The following is a 16992-nucleotide window of genomic DNA, read 5'->3' on the forward strand; positions in this document are numbered from 1 at the left end:
GGGGGGGGGTGGGTACTGTTATTGAGAAGAACTAAAATTTCAAAATTTCAGGTTTGTAGCAGGAAGCTGCGGTGCAATAACCATAAATGCCCTTCTCCATGCCACAGGTACTTTTCTTCAGTCTTCATTGCACTTTTACGTGGTTCCACATGCGAGTCACGTGTTTTTGTCTGCACTAGCATTAGCTTTGGATCAGCCATGAATATGAGTTTCGTACTATACTTTTTCTGTGTGACTGGCCACATTGATGGGATTCAGTTAGATCCAAGTAGTGACTCATAAAATTTGTCATTTACTGAAATATTAAGAATATAATGCAGACTGAAATAAAAAGAATAAAAAGGATCCAGCCATTGTCACTCATATTCACCATATAACTGCCTACAATTTGATGCACTATGTTTGACTTCAGAGTTCGTTTATCCATTACCCTGTTGGTTCTTCAACTGTTAAGTTTGTTAATTAATCGTCCGTGATTTATCACTCACAAACTGGTTACTGGTTATCACGGTGAAGCCTCATGAGTCATGGCCGCTCCGCCTCTCTCTCTCACTACTCTGCAAAGCATCCCTCCCTGACCCACTTTTATGCATCTCCCTCACCCACTCCCACCCCTCCGGCCCTCCCTAGAACTTGCCCCTCCCCAATGTTTACCCAGCCCTCTACCTCCACCGCGAACCCACTGCCACTACCGCAGCACCCCCTCCTCTGCCTCTCCTCTGACCTTTCAGGGCTCCTTGACTGCTGTTGGAGGTCTGTTCGGCCATGTCGAGGATGCTTCGCTTACAGACTTTTCTGGAAGCAAGAACTCTAATGGGTTCTCAGAGGAACAGCTCTGTTCTGATCCAGCCCACCTTTCTTATTAGTCATTACTACTCTTGCACCTGAACCCCCAGCTATCGCCACGTTTGCTCTCTATAGAAAATTGGAGGTTTGAACAAAGGCTCCTACGTAGATTTTTTTATATTTTATTTTTGGGTAATTAAGGCGGAAGTTCATTGATGGGAGGAACTAGAGTAGGAAGGTGAATCGAGCTGATGAAGGGGTCAATAGATTATTCTTCTCATTGCTGTCTGGGTTTAATTTGCAGAAAGGGAAGGGGGAAAAAAAGGTTGACCAGAGGAAACCACATGCTTCAACGAATTGGGGTGGTGATGGGCCTATTGGATTGTCAGGATTAGAACTAGGGAGTAGACAGAAGAGCCTTGTGGATATTTTTCAGATGATCTGCGGCGTGCAACACTTGTCCCTGGCCACCCTTCTCGTGCTGCCATCCGTAATGCCTTTGATGTCAGTGTGGAGGCAATAGGTTATCCTGAATCCCAGCTTGCTAATTTGCATCACGAATTAGCAGCTGTAGTCTGTAGATGCTTTCTGGTTTGGTGCAAATTTTGCCAATTTCAATCGATATTCTTCTCTGCTCAAAATACAGATTATTGGGGGGCACATAGTATCATAAAATACAGAGTATTTAGGGCATTTTAGGTTATGGATATTGAAATCCTAAATTCTGAATTCAATTAGAACAGGACGAGAATGAAGCAATCAAATCATATCAGAGCATTAAAAACCAAAACTGAACGGAGTGGGGAAGGAAGAGAGAGGGAGAAGGCAAGGAGGGGGAGAGATGGCAGGCCGTGAAGGGGGCTGTGGGGAAGGGGAAGGGGAAGGGGCTAGGGAAGGGACTGCGGGGGTGGCAGAGGGGAGAGGGCAGGACGGGGGATGGAGAGGGAAGGGAGGAGAGAGAGATCATGGTCTCAACCAGTCTCAGGTAAGTAATTGAAAAGTTGAGATTGGATACAGTTACTTCAATGGTTATTAGCTGAAAAAATGAACCATCAAGCTTTTGTTGCATATGTAGTGCCACCTTTTAGCCAAACCTAATCTTTATCGTATTTGGTTCATCAATGTATTTTGATTGTTAAAATTTATTTATTTGACTCATTTGGCATTTCTTGCAGAGGTGCCTGTGCTCCTTGCCCAATAATGGTCACTATTTCATGTTTCTGTGGGGAGACACACTTTGAGGTGAGTTTGTGATATTACCCTATTTTGTTGCTTTTGCCATTTGCCAGCTAGTTCTATCTTTCTGTCTTGTCTGCATTGTTTGGGGTTGATAATTTTTTAGTTATTTTTTTCAAATCTGTAACACTGCTTAGAGTTCTTGGAAGTTTCTTAGTTTTCTATTGAAGCTGTGGTTCTTTGCACGGATCTCATGATAAGGTTGGGTGGGTTGGTTGTGCAGAATTAATGTCGTTATGCACGGCTTTGTAAGTCCAGACATAAATCTTGATAGTAATTCATGATTAACTTAACATTCGGCCCTTGTGTTCCACTGCCCTCTGCAAGTTCCTTTTTTCAAATGATGGGAAGATCGGAAACTTTATTGGAGTTACAGATGTTCTGATAGCTTCATGGACTAATATGTATTTGTTTTAAACCCCCCAAAGTCCTCACAATAAGTTCTCAATGTGTGGTTATCTGGGGAAAAAAAAGGTTAGCTTCTTATAACAGATGATTATTCCATGTCACTACTTTGAGGAAAGTGATTTAGTTGATAATAATTACCATGTGTGTGTATTCCTTTTTAGAAAAGATTACATATGTACTGCAAGTGCAATATTTGTTAAAATCAATACAATAAATGTTTCTTGCTTGTCATTTTTTTTTCTTGCTGTGGAAGTGATAGTGTCTGAGTGTTGTTGTGGAATGTTGAAATTTGGCCCAGGAGGGCCCAAACTTGTTGATTCACTCTCTGAAACATCTATTTTGAAACGGTGAAGAATCGGGAGCATGTATGAAGATCAAAACTTGGACCCCAATAATGAGCCCGGTTGGATAAACGAACCACTTGACAAAATTAGCACATGGGTCCCACCGACTGAGGATACAGACTTGCTGATGCTCCCATAATCCAAGGGCGTAACTACAATGAGAAAATTAAATTTGATGAGTAAAAAATTCTACTGACAGCTGGGTGAACAAACTAAAGAACCAAACTAGACCAGACCAAGACTGTAAGTTCATGATTGGTGATGACCCTGTGATTCTGTGAACCAAGAATCATTTCTCTCAGAGGATCCAATTTCAGCTGGAGACCCATGCTCTAACTTGGACCTCTTGGAGACTTCCAAAGACTGCTTGAGTGAGCTTGCACTTGGATGGGTCCTCTTCAGATTCTCATTCTGATTGTACCTGCATCCTGAGGGATTGTGAGAGTACCACCATGGTTGCTGTGTCAGGTGCAACGACCTCCATTTCTGTTGTTTCCTGCGAACTTTTGGGTGTGTAGATCGTATTTGCATCCCGAGGGGATAGTGAGTTGCCATAGTGGTTGCTGTCTCAGGAGCAGCTATCTCAATTTCTGCTCTTTCCTGTAAGCTCTTGGGTGTGTTAAAGGTAATTAAGGGGCCAATACTTAGTAATGCGGACCAATCAGAGGATCTTCTAATGGTGGGTTGTTTTTCAAGATAGAAGGGAAGAGACTGCTAGAAATAGGGCCGCAAGGATGAGCCTATGAGGGGAAGGGAGAAGTTGTTACATAACTAAATCAAAATAATTTTCGATTCCAAAATCCCATAAATTCATGTAGGATTACAACAACTCTGTTAAGGGCCAAATAAACTAACTTTAGGACTCGACCAAATAAATAACTATCCCTTCAGATTAGCTAAACAAAAATCAGTTGAAACTGATACTTGCTATACAGGACTCTAAACAACATAATCTACTGATTAACAATATGACATCAAATACTTTACTAAAATGGATTCTTTCTAGACTAAACTTACTTAACAGACACAAATCTTATCTATATATTTAATCCCATGTACAGAATTAAGGCCCTAAATATGGGCTTGTAAAAGAGTCCCATTACATCAATGAACCCAAAAGTAAGAAGCCCAAAATCTACAGAACCCAACCATTGGCTATAATAAGTCTTCCGAGGCTCGATTGGCCAATTAGACGATTTGAACTGCATTATTTCCGCCTTGTTTGAAAAAACTTGCCCTTGAGTTTTTTACAACGGAGGATCATCTCCACTCAATTGACATTTTTGAATACAAGCTTTGATTTGATGGCGATCCAGCACCTCTCATAAAAATCGGCATCAGGCCATCAATCAATTCCTCTTGTGGCTGCACTGTTGGTGTTGTTTCAACTGGTTTTAAAGAGCTATCATGTTGCAACCATTTCAAGACAATATTGTGTAGTAGATGGGAACGACTTTAACATACATGAATTCCATTCACGATCATGGACAACCTTTTGTTCTTCGATCCATGATTGACCAATATGATGACTTGTTTAGAAGAAAGAAATGACATATAGCACCATCAAAGTAGGAAGAAAATGAAAATTGGATGAAAACATCACCTTCAGGTTCAATGATGATCTCATATGATACCTCAGTACGAAACTTTTTCACTTCACCCTTTATCTATGAATAAAACAATAGTTCTTCTATTGGGAAAGAGAATTCTAGTCATGAAAATAAAGGTCTCCAGACCATGTTAGGCTTTGATACGTAGATTGATCAGAGGATCTACCAGTGGTCTTTTTTTTGTATTCCTTTTAAAGATGGAAAGAGACTTCCAGCAATGGAGCTGCAAGGAAAGGAAACAAAGGGAATCACAAGGATGAGGGGAAGGGAGAAGTTATGGGGATGAGGAGAGGGAGGCAACAACCTCAATATTAACTAAATCAAACTAATTTGCATTCCAAAATTCCATTAATTTGTGTAGGATTACAACCCTATGTAGAAAGACCAAATAAACAGACTCTAGGACTTCTAAACCAAATAAAAACTATCCCTTCAGCTCAACTCAACTCAACTCAACTCAGCCTTGCCCCAACTAAATGGGGTTAGCTACATGGACCCTTACCCTCCAATCAACTTTATTCAAAGTCATACTTGTTATAAGGTCTAAGCTATGCATGTCTTCCTCACCACTTCACACAGAGTCATTTTTGGTCTTCCCTTGGCTCTTTTAGCTCCTTCAATCTGAATCAAATGACTCTTCTATACTAGAGCATCTAAATACCTTTGTTGTACATGGCCATGCCACCTCAAATGACTTTCTCGCAACTTATCTTGTACTGAAGCTACTCCCAAATCAGCTCTAATTTGTTTATTCTTATTTTATCCTTCCTAGTTTTACCACACATCCATTTCAAGATCATCATATTAGCTAAACTGAGTTTATCTATATGATGTTTCTTAACAGCCCAACATTACACACCATACCGTAGTCCAAGATCTCACTGAGATCTCGAAAACATCTCAGTTTCGAGTGATCTCGAGACAAAACGACATGCGTGATGCAAATAATACAGTATCTTGACTGAGGTTTCGGTGTCTCGGCTAAATCTCGGTTATCTCGACTAGTTCTGACCCAGTCTCAGATATCTTGGCTATTTTTGGCTTGTTTGTGAAAAAAACTACCCCCATCTCCTATTTGCACATTTTTTTGGGCCAAATCTTACCCAAAGAAGCTTGGAACAAGAGGAGTTGTTGCTAAACAACAATAAATCTTACCCAACTTTTGTGATTCAATTGGAGAAAAACTTGACTCGCCATCAGCATCAGTATAGTAGTTATGATCTGGCCCGACAATTGTCTCAATACTAGGAATCTAGGACTCTAGGATGGGCATAAGATGAGTCATTCACTAGTATTGTACTATTGTTTAATATGTGATTCGACAATGTATTATGCGCAATTTATTAAATGGTTTATAATTTGATGTCTTTTAATTCCTAATGCTTATTTAAGTTGTTTTATTTGAATTATATGTTTTCTAGTAGTACTAACGATTGTGTAAAATAGCTTAGGGTAGAGATTATATACAACGTAGACTACCAACCTAGGGTCTGAAGTCAATGTATCATTTTTTGTTTGATTTTTTAAAAATATAATGTTTCCATTGTGTTTAGAAGGCATAAAATAGGTTGGATGACAAGTTTCAGGACCTCACTTGGTCATATGGCCACATGACCACCAAAACCCATCCCTAGTTTTCCTGTAAAAAAATACCAGGTTTCGCCGAGATCTCGGTTTGAGCCTGGGTGAAACTGAGACCTCAAACCATGCACCATAAATTATAGTCAGTCGTATGGTTGTCCTATAAAATTTTCCCTTAAATATTGAAGTGGCAAGAGATAGACTAACCACGCAACGAAATGCTGATCCCTTTTTTCCCATATGAAACGAGGGAGAATCGAATCGAATTGAAGCTTGTATTAAAGTAAAGGCCCCTTCTATTTTTTCAAACATTCAAGGCTCCAACAACTCATAGAAGACTTCTATCAGGCAATGAATGATCTCACTTATTGGGGAGGGGGAGGATGGAATGGAGAGTGATGGTATGGTAGTCAAGCTGGATCATCGAATCTCTTATTTATTGAAAAGGGATAGAATGAGTCAATAAGTTTTAAAGGAATACATCGATGACACAACAATCCAGTTGCACCTCTTTACTTCAAGTTAAATAAAAACTATCTAAAACTGATAAAATATCTGCTATAGAAGACTCCAAAAAACATAAGCCACTGACTAAAAATAATATATAAAATACTACTAAAATGGACTCTTTTTAGACTACATGCTTAATCCTGTGTACAGGATTAAGACCCAAAATATAGGCTTACAAAAGATGTCCATTACATCAATAGAAGCGCCAGGTCTATAGAACCCAACTATGGGCTAAAATAAAGTCTTCAGAGGCATGATTGGCCATTTGGACAATTATTCACTAATCCCACAAATGCATTAAGATGCTTCAATGGTGGATACCTATAGCCATTTGCATAATGACCTATATACAGGTAACCACCACAGTGTTTTGATATACTTCTCCGAGAGACTGACACAATAGAAATATTTTTTTTATCTAAGTTGTTTAAGGTTCATGAATTTGTTATGGGGCAAGAAGAGCTCCCTGATGAACTTATAATAATGGTCATAGTCATGTTAGGGCTGTAAGATATTCCCTTTTGTAGATTCTATGATTTTCTGATTCCCCCTTGATGTGGATCTGGGTTCCAAAAACGGGAATCGGATCGCTAATGGGCCCACAAGATTGATAGATAACTCAAATTTATGGTTGAGTGGCAATCTTGTAAATTCTCAGCACAATTAGAGCCCTTATGAAAAGGATTAAAAGAGTTTGGGGTAAACAGTAATTTTAGTTTGGAAAAGAGGGCTTATCTGTAAATTAACTGAAGAGGAGATGAAATATAATTATTCTATGGACATGAGGGCTTTTATGAAAATACCAGAAATTATGCCTTCATCAACAAATAAGAAGAAGAGTGGTCCTTCTTCAACCTTCAGAAATCGAACCAGCGATGGATGTCTCTCAGCTCCAGGTGAAGAAACTCAACTATCAAACACCCAACCAAGCTGAAACTGGAAGAGCAAGTTTGTAACTCACGTCCCTATTAGATGCAAGCATTTTTTATTTTTATTTTTATTTTTTAAGGATGACTAAATAATTCATTACCAAGAGGAAAAAAATACAAAGGAGAAGGGGGGAGAGAGAGCCAAAGAATGACAAGGCCAATGGAGCCATCAAAGGCCAGGGGGCCTAACTAAAGAGGGGAAACATCGAGTTGTGTTGGGTGGGGGATGATGGAAGGAGGGAGACCCTAAGAGACAACAATGAGCCTATTCCTTGCGGTTTGCTAACCGAACGGTGACAGACAGAGCCAAGTTTGGAGCTGATATCAAAGTAGATGGAATTCCAAATCTTTTCAAAAGATCGAGAGTTGGAATTCCAACTTTGAAGATTACGCTCCATCCAAATATGGTTGGTCGCGGTTGTAAAGGTGAGCTTCCCTACTGAGTCACATATAGTAGAATCACTAAAAGACATGTCAATCCAAATTCATTCTCTAGACAAAGGGAGGATGGTCTTACGGGATGGCCAAACCGAGTTGAGAGACTTCTTCCAAATAGAAGAGAAGGGGCAAGAGAAAAAGAGATGATCGGCATCTTCGGTGCCATTCCAACATAGGTAGCAGGATGGGGGACTTGGATGTGCTGGTAGATAAGGAAAGACTGGGTAGGGAGGCAGTTGGAGAGAGCACGCCAAACAGTGAAACTGTGGCGGAGAATGTGGCCTTTGCACCAAAAGATTTTATGGCAAGGAACAAGGGGGTCTTGATACAAATGAATTCCCAAGTAGAGACAGAAGAAAAAGAACCCAAAGGGGAGGGCGTTCAAAGGACCTTGTCTTCCCTTCCATGATGGCCAGGAGGGAGGACCAGAATGTAGAAACGCAACCCTAAAACGATGCAGAAGATAATGGAAAAACAAGAACAAGCAATGCACATAGATTTACGAGGTTCGGCAAGATTGCCTATGTCCCCGGTGAGATGAGATCCTGCTTCACTATCAATGGCGAATAGGGTTATAGCGCTCGTCCCTCACACCTCTCAGTATTGCTTGCATTACAGAGAAAGAAACTCTCGTTACAAATATATAGCGAAAAACCCTAATCTGGAAAGTACACAATTGCCCTCAAATAAAAAATTCGAGCAGGGGGCGCCTACACCCCCTGTTATGCAAGGGGGCCTCTGCCCCCTTGCAAACCCCACAGTCCACTAACCAGCTAGCGGGACCGCCGTCCTTCCTGTCGAGGCGCTGCACCAATACTCTCTGGGTTAAAATGTGATGGAATACAAGACATCGTACACCAACACAGAGGTTATTGAGGGAGGGAGGAAGGAGGGAGGACCAACCATTGGTGGAGAGGATGGAGGAGATCGGAGCAAATCTGGGCAACCCACCAAAGGATTAGATGACTCTAGGGGAGACCAAGTTGACAAGGATACCAGATGGGTGCCAGGGGTCAAGCCAAAGGGAGGTGGTGGAGCCATTCCCAATGGCATAGGAGAAGCCATGGAGCGCAAAAGGCCTGGAGTTGAGAATTGTGCACCAGATCTAGGAGGCATCCGAGGAGGGGGTGATAGACCAAAGGAAATCATTTTTTTAGGGGGGAGAGTAGATCCATGAGACCTAGAGGCTACGTTGCTTGGAGGCAATTTTCCATATGAGCTTTAGGATGCCAACAAAATTGGTATCTTTGATAGATCTCAAGCTAAAGCCACCTCCGACCTTAGGGGAACAGACTTTAGACCAATTGATGGGGTGTAGGAATTTGGATGATTCAGCTCCTTTCTAAAGGTAGGAGGAAAGAAGAGAATCAATGGCTTTGGATATGGTAGCGGGAAGGGAGAAGATGCTAGACGAGTAGAGGTACAGGGATTGGAGGACTAACTTGATGAGGACAAGGCGACCAACATAAGAAATGAGTTTTCCTTTCTATAGCTGGAGCTTTTTCCTGGTCTAGTCTAGGATGGGAGCGCAATGATGGGCAGAGTGTCTGGACGAGATGAGAGAAAGGCCAAGGTATTTCATCGGGAGGGAGCCCAGGGAAAACCCCGAGATGGCAAGGAGTTGGGATAGGGTCGCCCATAAGAGATTAGATGCAAGCATTGATCATTCCAGGAAGTCAGATATGAGGCTATGGAAGGCTCCAACAACTAAATCTGGCGATAGGATCTCACATGTGAAGATAGGTTGAATCTTTCAATAGGTTGAGTTGTTAGAGGTGAGAATCAAGGGCTAGGGTCTCCCAAGGGAGGAGAACCTTCGACCAAAGCCTTAGCCTAAGTAGGTCAAACACAAAGGAGATCGATGAGCTTGTCTACGGCTACAATTGTCACCAGAAACATTCATTCAATTCAACTCCAAAACTCAAATCTCCATCGTCTTTCATGACTAATATAAAGGAAGAAAAAAAAAGACAATTAAAGGAAACTAATTGAAAAGGGAAACTACTCTAAATTAGAAACTAAGATCTACTCAAGTAAAACTTGAATCCCAAGCTAACTCGAAAAGGAATGAAATAAAATCAGTCCCAATTAACTCGATCGTCCAACTTCATCACCCCTCTTGAGAAGGGGAAAATAAGATCCCTCAGATTTATTAGTTTCAAGTGCAACGTTTGCCATTCCTTTGAAGGTTTTGAAGAAAAGTAAAATCACAAAGAGTACCCTTAAATACCATAGAGGTTAAAGTATTGTATCAGCTTTGGAAAGGCACCTCTCTTATGCGGGTCGCTTGGAGATTACCAGATCTGTTGTTCAATCCATATATCTTTATTGGTCTGGAGTTTTTGTCCTCCCCACGTCCATCAAATTTATTGAATCTCTCTTTTGCTCTTTCCTCTGGAAAGGTATTGATTTGGCCAAGTTACTCATCCGATCTGTTGGACCTCTATCTGCCTTCCTAAATCTGAAGGAGGTCTGGGTCTGAGACATATCAAAGAGGTCAACACGGCGGGGAGCCTCAAGGTTATTTGGAAAATTGTGACCAATCAAAACAGTTTGGGTTGCTTGGGTCCAATCTTACCTCCTTAAGCAGGACTCTTTCTGGATCCCCAGGGTCCCTAATGCCTTTTGGGTGTGGCGCAATCTCCTCAACCTTCGATCCACTGCCCTTGGCCTCTTCTCCAATTCCATTGGGGATGGTACCAAGACCTCCCTTTGGCTTGACCCTTGGCTCCCTTTTGGAGTGCTCCTTTTTATCCTTACCCCCAGAAACATTTTCTCTTCGGGTCTGAACAGAAATGCCATGATTGACTCAATCTTTTCCAATGACTCTTGGTCCCCCCTCCCTCTCCTCCTCTCGCTGTCATCTGGTCAGCCCTCCCCCTCCATCCGGGTCATCGTGGTAGAGATGATAAAATGTCCTGGATTCTCTCCCCTTTAGGGCTTTTCTCCTCTTTTTCTCTCTGGGACAAAATTAGATCCAAAAGCACCCTTGCCCTTTGGCATAACATTATCTGGTTCAAAGGTCACATCCCTCGTCATAGCTTTACAGCTTGACGAGCCATCTCCAACTGCCTCCCTACAAATCTTTCCTCATCTACCGGCACATTCAAGTTCCTCCCCTCTTGCTGTCTTTGGTGGAATGGTCTCGAAGATATCAATCTTGTCTTCTTCCATTGTCCCTTCTCCTTTATGGTATGGAAGAGGTTCTTAGTAATTGCTGGCCTCAAGATGAGCTGCTCTCCCTCTCAGTAGAGAATGGATCTTGATTGATATGACCTTTGTTGGTTCCTCCATCCGTGACGCCGTTGGTAAGCTTGCTTTTTGTGCCACCATCTCTCATATTTGGATGGAGCAAAATCTTTGTAGATGGACATCTAATTCCAAGACCTTCGATCAGATTTGGAAGGCCATCTACTTCGACGCTAGCTCCAAACTTATTTCCCTCCTCCATCGTAGTGTAAGGGATTCCATAAGGAACATGCTTATTGTTGTATCTTGGGGTCTGACCTCCTCCATCATTCTTCCACCCTCCCCCCAGTAGCTTTGTTGTTGCCTTCTTTTAGCATGTGTGCTTTTGGGTTGTTATCTTGTTGGTTTGATGTGAGCCTCTCCCCCAGGCCCCAACTCTTCCCTTGTATATTCTTCTTTCTTTGTAATTTATTTGTTTAGTCATAAAAAAAAAATATTGGTTTCACGTATTGTATATTTGTATCGGAACGGTGATTTTAAGAGACGTATCATATTGGAGACACTAGATACGCATGGAAATGCTTAAGATACATGCAAAATACAGCTTTGAAGCATAAAACACCATAAATAAATAATAATTAAAATAATCATCATGTATAAAAAGGATAACAAAGTTTGATGAGACAAGTGCATTCAATTGATTGTGTATAAAGGATGAGGTTCCATATGTGTACCAATACCAAAAAAAGATGTCATTTTCAGTTTTGGGGAAGATGTGTGGTTTAGATGCACTAATCTTTGCAAAAAACCTAGTTTGACGCAATAATTTTGGTCATTTTGTACTAATCTAGTGATTTATTGCACAAAAAATAAAAATAAAAAATAAAAAATAAAAAGATGTTTTTGAAATTTTGAGAGGTTGATGGAGGGTCAATAGGAATAGGGAAGAATCTCTGAGATGAACTTAGAGTTGCAGGGGAGAGGGAGAGAAGTTGCACAAAGAGGGTGGGGGAAGAAGAATAGTCCTCAGGCAAACATTCAAATTTAATTCATCATCTCAATCTGTTCTCTAATTGAGCATTACATGCATTTAAATAGTAATAGAAAACTAACATTAAAGGAAACCTCTAATTTGGAAACTCAGAGTAATTGAAAACTAAATCCTAGTAGCTATCTCCTACCTAAGTTACCAAAAATTAAAAGATTGCATGAAAATAAAAATCCTAAAATATCCTACTAGCCAAAGACTCAATATGGGTCTGGTTCATCTCTCTCTGGATACCCAAATGGGTATAGATCGCTCCATGGGTCCGTATCTACATCAATTCCCCCGATGTTGAGAAAAACTCGTCCATGAGTTTTGTAGAACGGGAGAATCAATACCAAGTGATCATTATCCATCATTGCTTGTATGAAATCACTATCAAAACCATGATTGAATGCTATGAAATCCACGACGCGAAGTTCATAGGTGAAGTAGTGATTTGGAAAAATAAAATCGATTGGTTTGCTGAAGAGTTCAACCTATTTAAATTTTTCCACAAGTTGATCTTCAACTGCCAATGATGCCATTTCATCTTCCACCTTTGGTGACCCATCTTCTGGCTCGTCTACCTGTTGCTCAATGGCTGAGCTCACGTAGTTGAAGGTAGAGTGCATACAATCAGATATGACAAATGCTAGTTCTTTGATGTCCTTGTAGTGTCATAGAATCTCATCAAGCTTCTGTCGTACCATTGCATCTGTTGACAAATATCCAATAATAGATCTAGATCCATTGACCAAATTTGTTCTCTGGAATAACTATGGACCCACTATGGCAAGAGAAAACGACAAAGAAAAAAAGGAAGGTTTGCTGCCCTCTCGGAGATGGAGAACCAACGAGGGATCTCTGCTCTGTCACCAAGGGAAACAATGAAGGCTGGGCTGCACCGCTGCAACAGAGGAGGGCCAACAAAAGGAAGGGGATGACTTCCAGGGAGCCGATGACGTCGAAGGAGGGGGTCCACAACCATGTACGATTCCTCTCTTTTTCTTTTGGTTCGATCTTGTCTCTTGCTTCTCCTCTTCTTCTTCTTCTCTTTTTCTTTTACTTTCTGTTTTGTTCTCTCTCTTCTCACCTTCTCTTCTCCTTCTTCTTCTTCTTCTGTTTTCTGTTTCGCTGTCTCTCTGCTGCGCTCCCCTTTTTTTTTTCACTCGACGGAACCCTAAAACAGGGAGGTTTCGAAAGATTTCTCTTTTTTTTTTTATATATTTTTTTATTTACTTCTGAAACCCTGCGATGAAGGTAGCAAGGGTGCTTAGGGCTACTATGGGAGAGGGGTAACGAAGGGGTTTGCTGCAATAATGGTTTGGTTGAAAGAAAGGGGTCCAATTCTCGTTCCTCTCTCTTTTTTTTTTGCCTATTCTCAGTCACGGTAGGGACCAAAACAAAGAATGGAGAGGGAAGAAGAGATGGGAGGGAGGGAATTGGAATCCTTTGGCTCTGATACCAATTGATGGAGGGCCGGTAGGGATAGGGAAGAGTCTTTGAGATGAACTCAGAGTTGCCGGGGAGAGGGAGAGAAGTCGCACAAAGAAAGGGGGGGGGGGAGAAGAATAGCCCTCAGGAAAACATTCAAATTAATTCATCTTCTCAATCTGTTCTCTAATTGAGCATTGCATGCATTTAAATAGTAAAAGAAAACCAACATCAAAGAAAACCTGCTCTAATTTGGAAACTCAAAGTAATTGGAAACTAAATCCTAGTAGCTATCTCCTACATAAGTTACCAAAAATTAAAAGATTGCATGAAAATAAAAATCCTAAAATATTCTATTAGCCAAAGACTCAATATGGGTCCGGTTCATCTCTCACTGGATACCCAGATGGGTATGGATCGCTCCATGGGTGCGTATCTACATCAGAGATACATGTTCTTGTGCAGACCTGGTTTCAATCCTTGATTGTATGCTGTTTAATTCCGAAATGAACTTGAAATTTACACTTCAGCAAGGAGTCAGAAAAAACAGAAAAAAATATGATTTAAAAAAAAAAAAAAACGATTAGAATGCCTTACAGGAGCTCTTGGTAAGTTTTTTGCAGTCGTGGGTCATGTTCTGCAATATATAAGACGTGTCGAGCGAATAGTTGTCAAGGAGTCGCCAAGACGACGCTTAGGCCACGACTAGGCGTCCAGGCGGTTTGCCTGGGGCCTAGGCGATAGTCGCCTTGCATTTTGACACTTATTTATGCCAAATATCATCTAAGTAAGTGATCATTTACTTAAGATATTATTCATAAATAAGCAAATACCCCCTATTTGAATCCAATAAAAATAGTTTAAAAATCAAATACCAAAAGGATAAAAAGTCAACTCCCTAGTCCAAGAACAAAAACTGGATTTTGGTTATAGGGGCGATTTTTAACTTTTAAATGCTGAGGTTTTTCTCAATTATGAAAATTTTATAAATTCTATCATGTTAAAACATTGCTAAAAACCAAAAGTCCGGTAAAATAATATTTTGTTTTGATATCCATAAAATTATTTTCATTCTAACAGTATTCGCGCACTTAAAAATAAGTTTTGCCAAAGCATAACTTTGTCATTGCAACTCAGATTTAAGTAATCTTAGACTTGTTAGAAAGCTGGTTTTATGTTATTACTAATACAAAAAGTCTCATGTAAAAATAAAATCATTTGACCAGTCAAACTTATTATAGAATAAGAACATTTGTCTAAATGTTAATTTTTTATAACTTAATATGACTTAATGTTAATTTTTTAATGATTTGATGTGGCTAAATGTTGATTTTTAATGATTTGATGTGGCTTAATCTTGATTTTTTATGATACAATGTATATATAACTTACTAAATAATGTTAGAAAATAGGAAAAATAAAAAATAACACTTGTTCGCCTTAAGGCGGATGCCTTCTCGCCTAAGCGCTTAGACAACCCTCCACCACCTTAGTTCGCCTTGGCGCCGTGACAACTATGGTGGAGCGTATCGATGGCTATTGACCATACGTTGATACAAATATTTTGTAAGGGTATTGTATTTGGACCGTATCATATTGAGGCCTTCTGATACCAAAACATATTGGCTAATAAGGCCCAATACGATACGATACTTGATTATGTACAGTACAAAACTAACAACTCTGGCATATTTCTTTTTTTGGTAATACAATAGTCTGGCCATATGTATCCTTTGTTAAGATGGCGTTCTTGTTGAATTGAGCTTGTTTATTGTAATGATTCTATGGTATAAATTGGCACATTCTCACTTCATTGACAAGGTGTTCATGCATTTTACCTGAAGTTAATTGTTGCTTGTTTTTGAAGTATTTGTTTTTATAAAATGATCTTGAAATTGTTTCATTACTATAGTTTCTACCTAGCCATACTTCATGTACTTCATGTAGCACTTATGCATCTTTAACATTCATTCCTTGTTAGGTTCCATGTGGGACTGAAGTGGAACAAAAGCCTCCTAGATGTCCCAAACCTTGCTCTATATCTCCTTTATGCAGGCATAGATCAAATTGCAAGGTACTTGATTTTTATGTTTTTAGATAAATAATGATATATCAAGAAATGATGGAGTAGAGCCCTCAAGGAGGGAGACTGGCAGACTGAATTCCCTATGACTACAAATCACAAAACTCAAGCAGTCTGAAGCTACTTTTTTGCAAAGGAATGCTATATCTGAAAGAGATTCAAAGTGGAGAATGGCTTGTTTTTCTAATTTGCTTGCCATCCCAGTTAAAGGGCTTGGATTCCATTGCCATGAGAAGTCCAGGCAGGAATGCAGGATGCAAGTTCTGCATTTCAAGGGCTTGGATTCCAAAAAAGTAATGAAATTGGTTGTGTGGATACTTGTATTGGTATCCAACAGGTGTGGGCACAGCCAAAAAACAACGTATGCAATTGTCCTTAATACACAGATGGTTAATAATGTGATGCTGTTGAGGTTTCAAATTCATTTCTTGCTTTTGATTCTTTGTTTCTGTATGCTACTAGCTCAGCAATTTCACATGTTCTTGATCTGTTTCATTGACTTCTTGATTATTCATTATATCAGAATATGTTTTATAGCTAGAATCCGATTAGGATTCTTAAAATTTTATTAATTCATCTTATTATTATTATTATTATTTTACTGATTGATATGTCAACCCAGGAATTGTTTTATTTCAGTGAACTCTGTCCATGAAGAATAACCCACTTCAATTTGATAGGGCTAATAATGCAGGAGTAGATTACAAGTAACTAACTCCGCAGTTTATAACCCCAAACAATACAAATAGGAGTAAGAAACAAAGAAATAATACCATCAAATAAATCCCCAAGGATACAATATCCATATAGGAGCAAAATCAGCCCAAAACCTAACTCGATAAGAGAGAGAAAGACTTGTTATAGAGCTGGAGAGAGAGAGGTGCGGCCAGGGCTGTAGGAGTCCGATTGAGTTGCACTCTTGGGCGTAGATAGTCCTTAGGAAGGGTACAAAAACCCCCAAAGTTGAGAGGATTCTGACGGCTGGTTGTGAAGTTACAAGCTTTCTTGATTTTTTGACCTATGAGAGAAAACTGAGAAGAACCTTTAAGAACAGCAGCTGAATGCTTCCAACAGTGACTAGGTAAGGATCGTGGGACCCTTATGAGGTCTGGAATATCCTAATTGAATACCTGGCTGAACAGAGTACAGAAGAGAGAAAGAGAAGAGATCGATCACTTTCCTATTCCCACTAGGATTGCTGATTGGTTCTGATTTCTGGAGACTTTTATCAGAATCTGAATTATACCTCTTGAATGTTACAACAAATAAAATAAAAAAAGAAGAATAAAACGAATGGGGGGTTGAGAAGGGTGAAAGAGAATAAAGGAAGTGGCTATCTCAGCCTAGGCTTCTCATCCACAGCTATCTCAGCTGCTCTAAACATTTAGTTGCAAACTTTCTTTTATAAATGCAAACT

The 16992-nt window shown here is 40.0% G+C and overlaps 1 protein-coding gene across 2 annotated transcripts in view; it reads left to right on the forward strand.

Moving 5' to 3' along the window:
* LOC122061624 (NF-X1-type zinc finger protein NFXL2) overlaps positions 1-16992 on the forward strand; it is a 50938-nt gene that overhangs the window by 1550 nt on the left and 32396 nt on the right. For both annotated transcript variants that reach the window (XM_042625013.1, XM_042625014.1), the window contains exons 3-5: positions 52-107; positions 1962-2028; positions 15474-15566. In XM_042625013.1, coding sequence (XP_042480947.1) covers positions 52-107; positions 1962-2028; positions 15474-15566 — 216 coding nt within the window. The remainder of the gene's footprint in view (positions 1-51; positions 108-1961; positions 2029-15473; positions 15567-16992) is intronic.

The sequence above is a fragment of the Macadamia integrifolia genome, chromosome 14 (genome assembly GCF_013358625.1).
Source record: "Macadamia integrifolia cultivar HAES 741 chromosome 14, SCU_Mint_v3, whole genome shotgun sequence".
Lineage (NCBI taxonomy): Eukaryota > Viridiplantae > Streptophyta > Magnoliopsida > Proteales > Proteaceae > Macadamia > Macadamia integrifolia.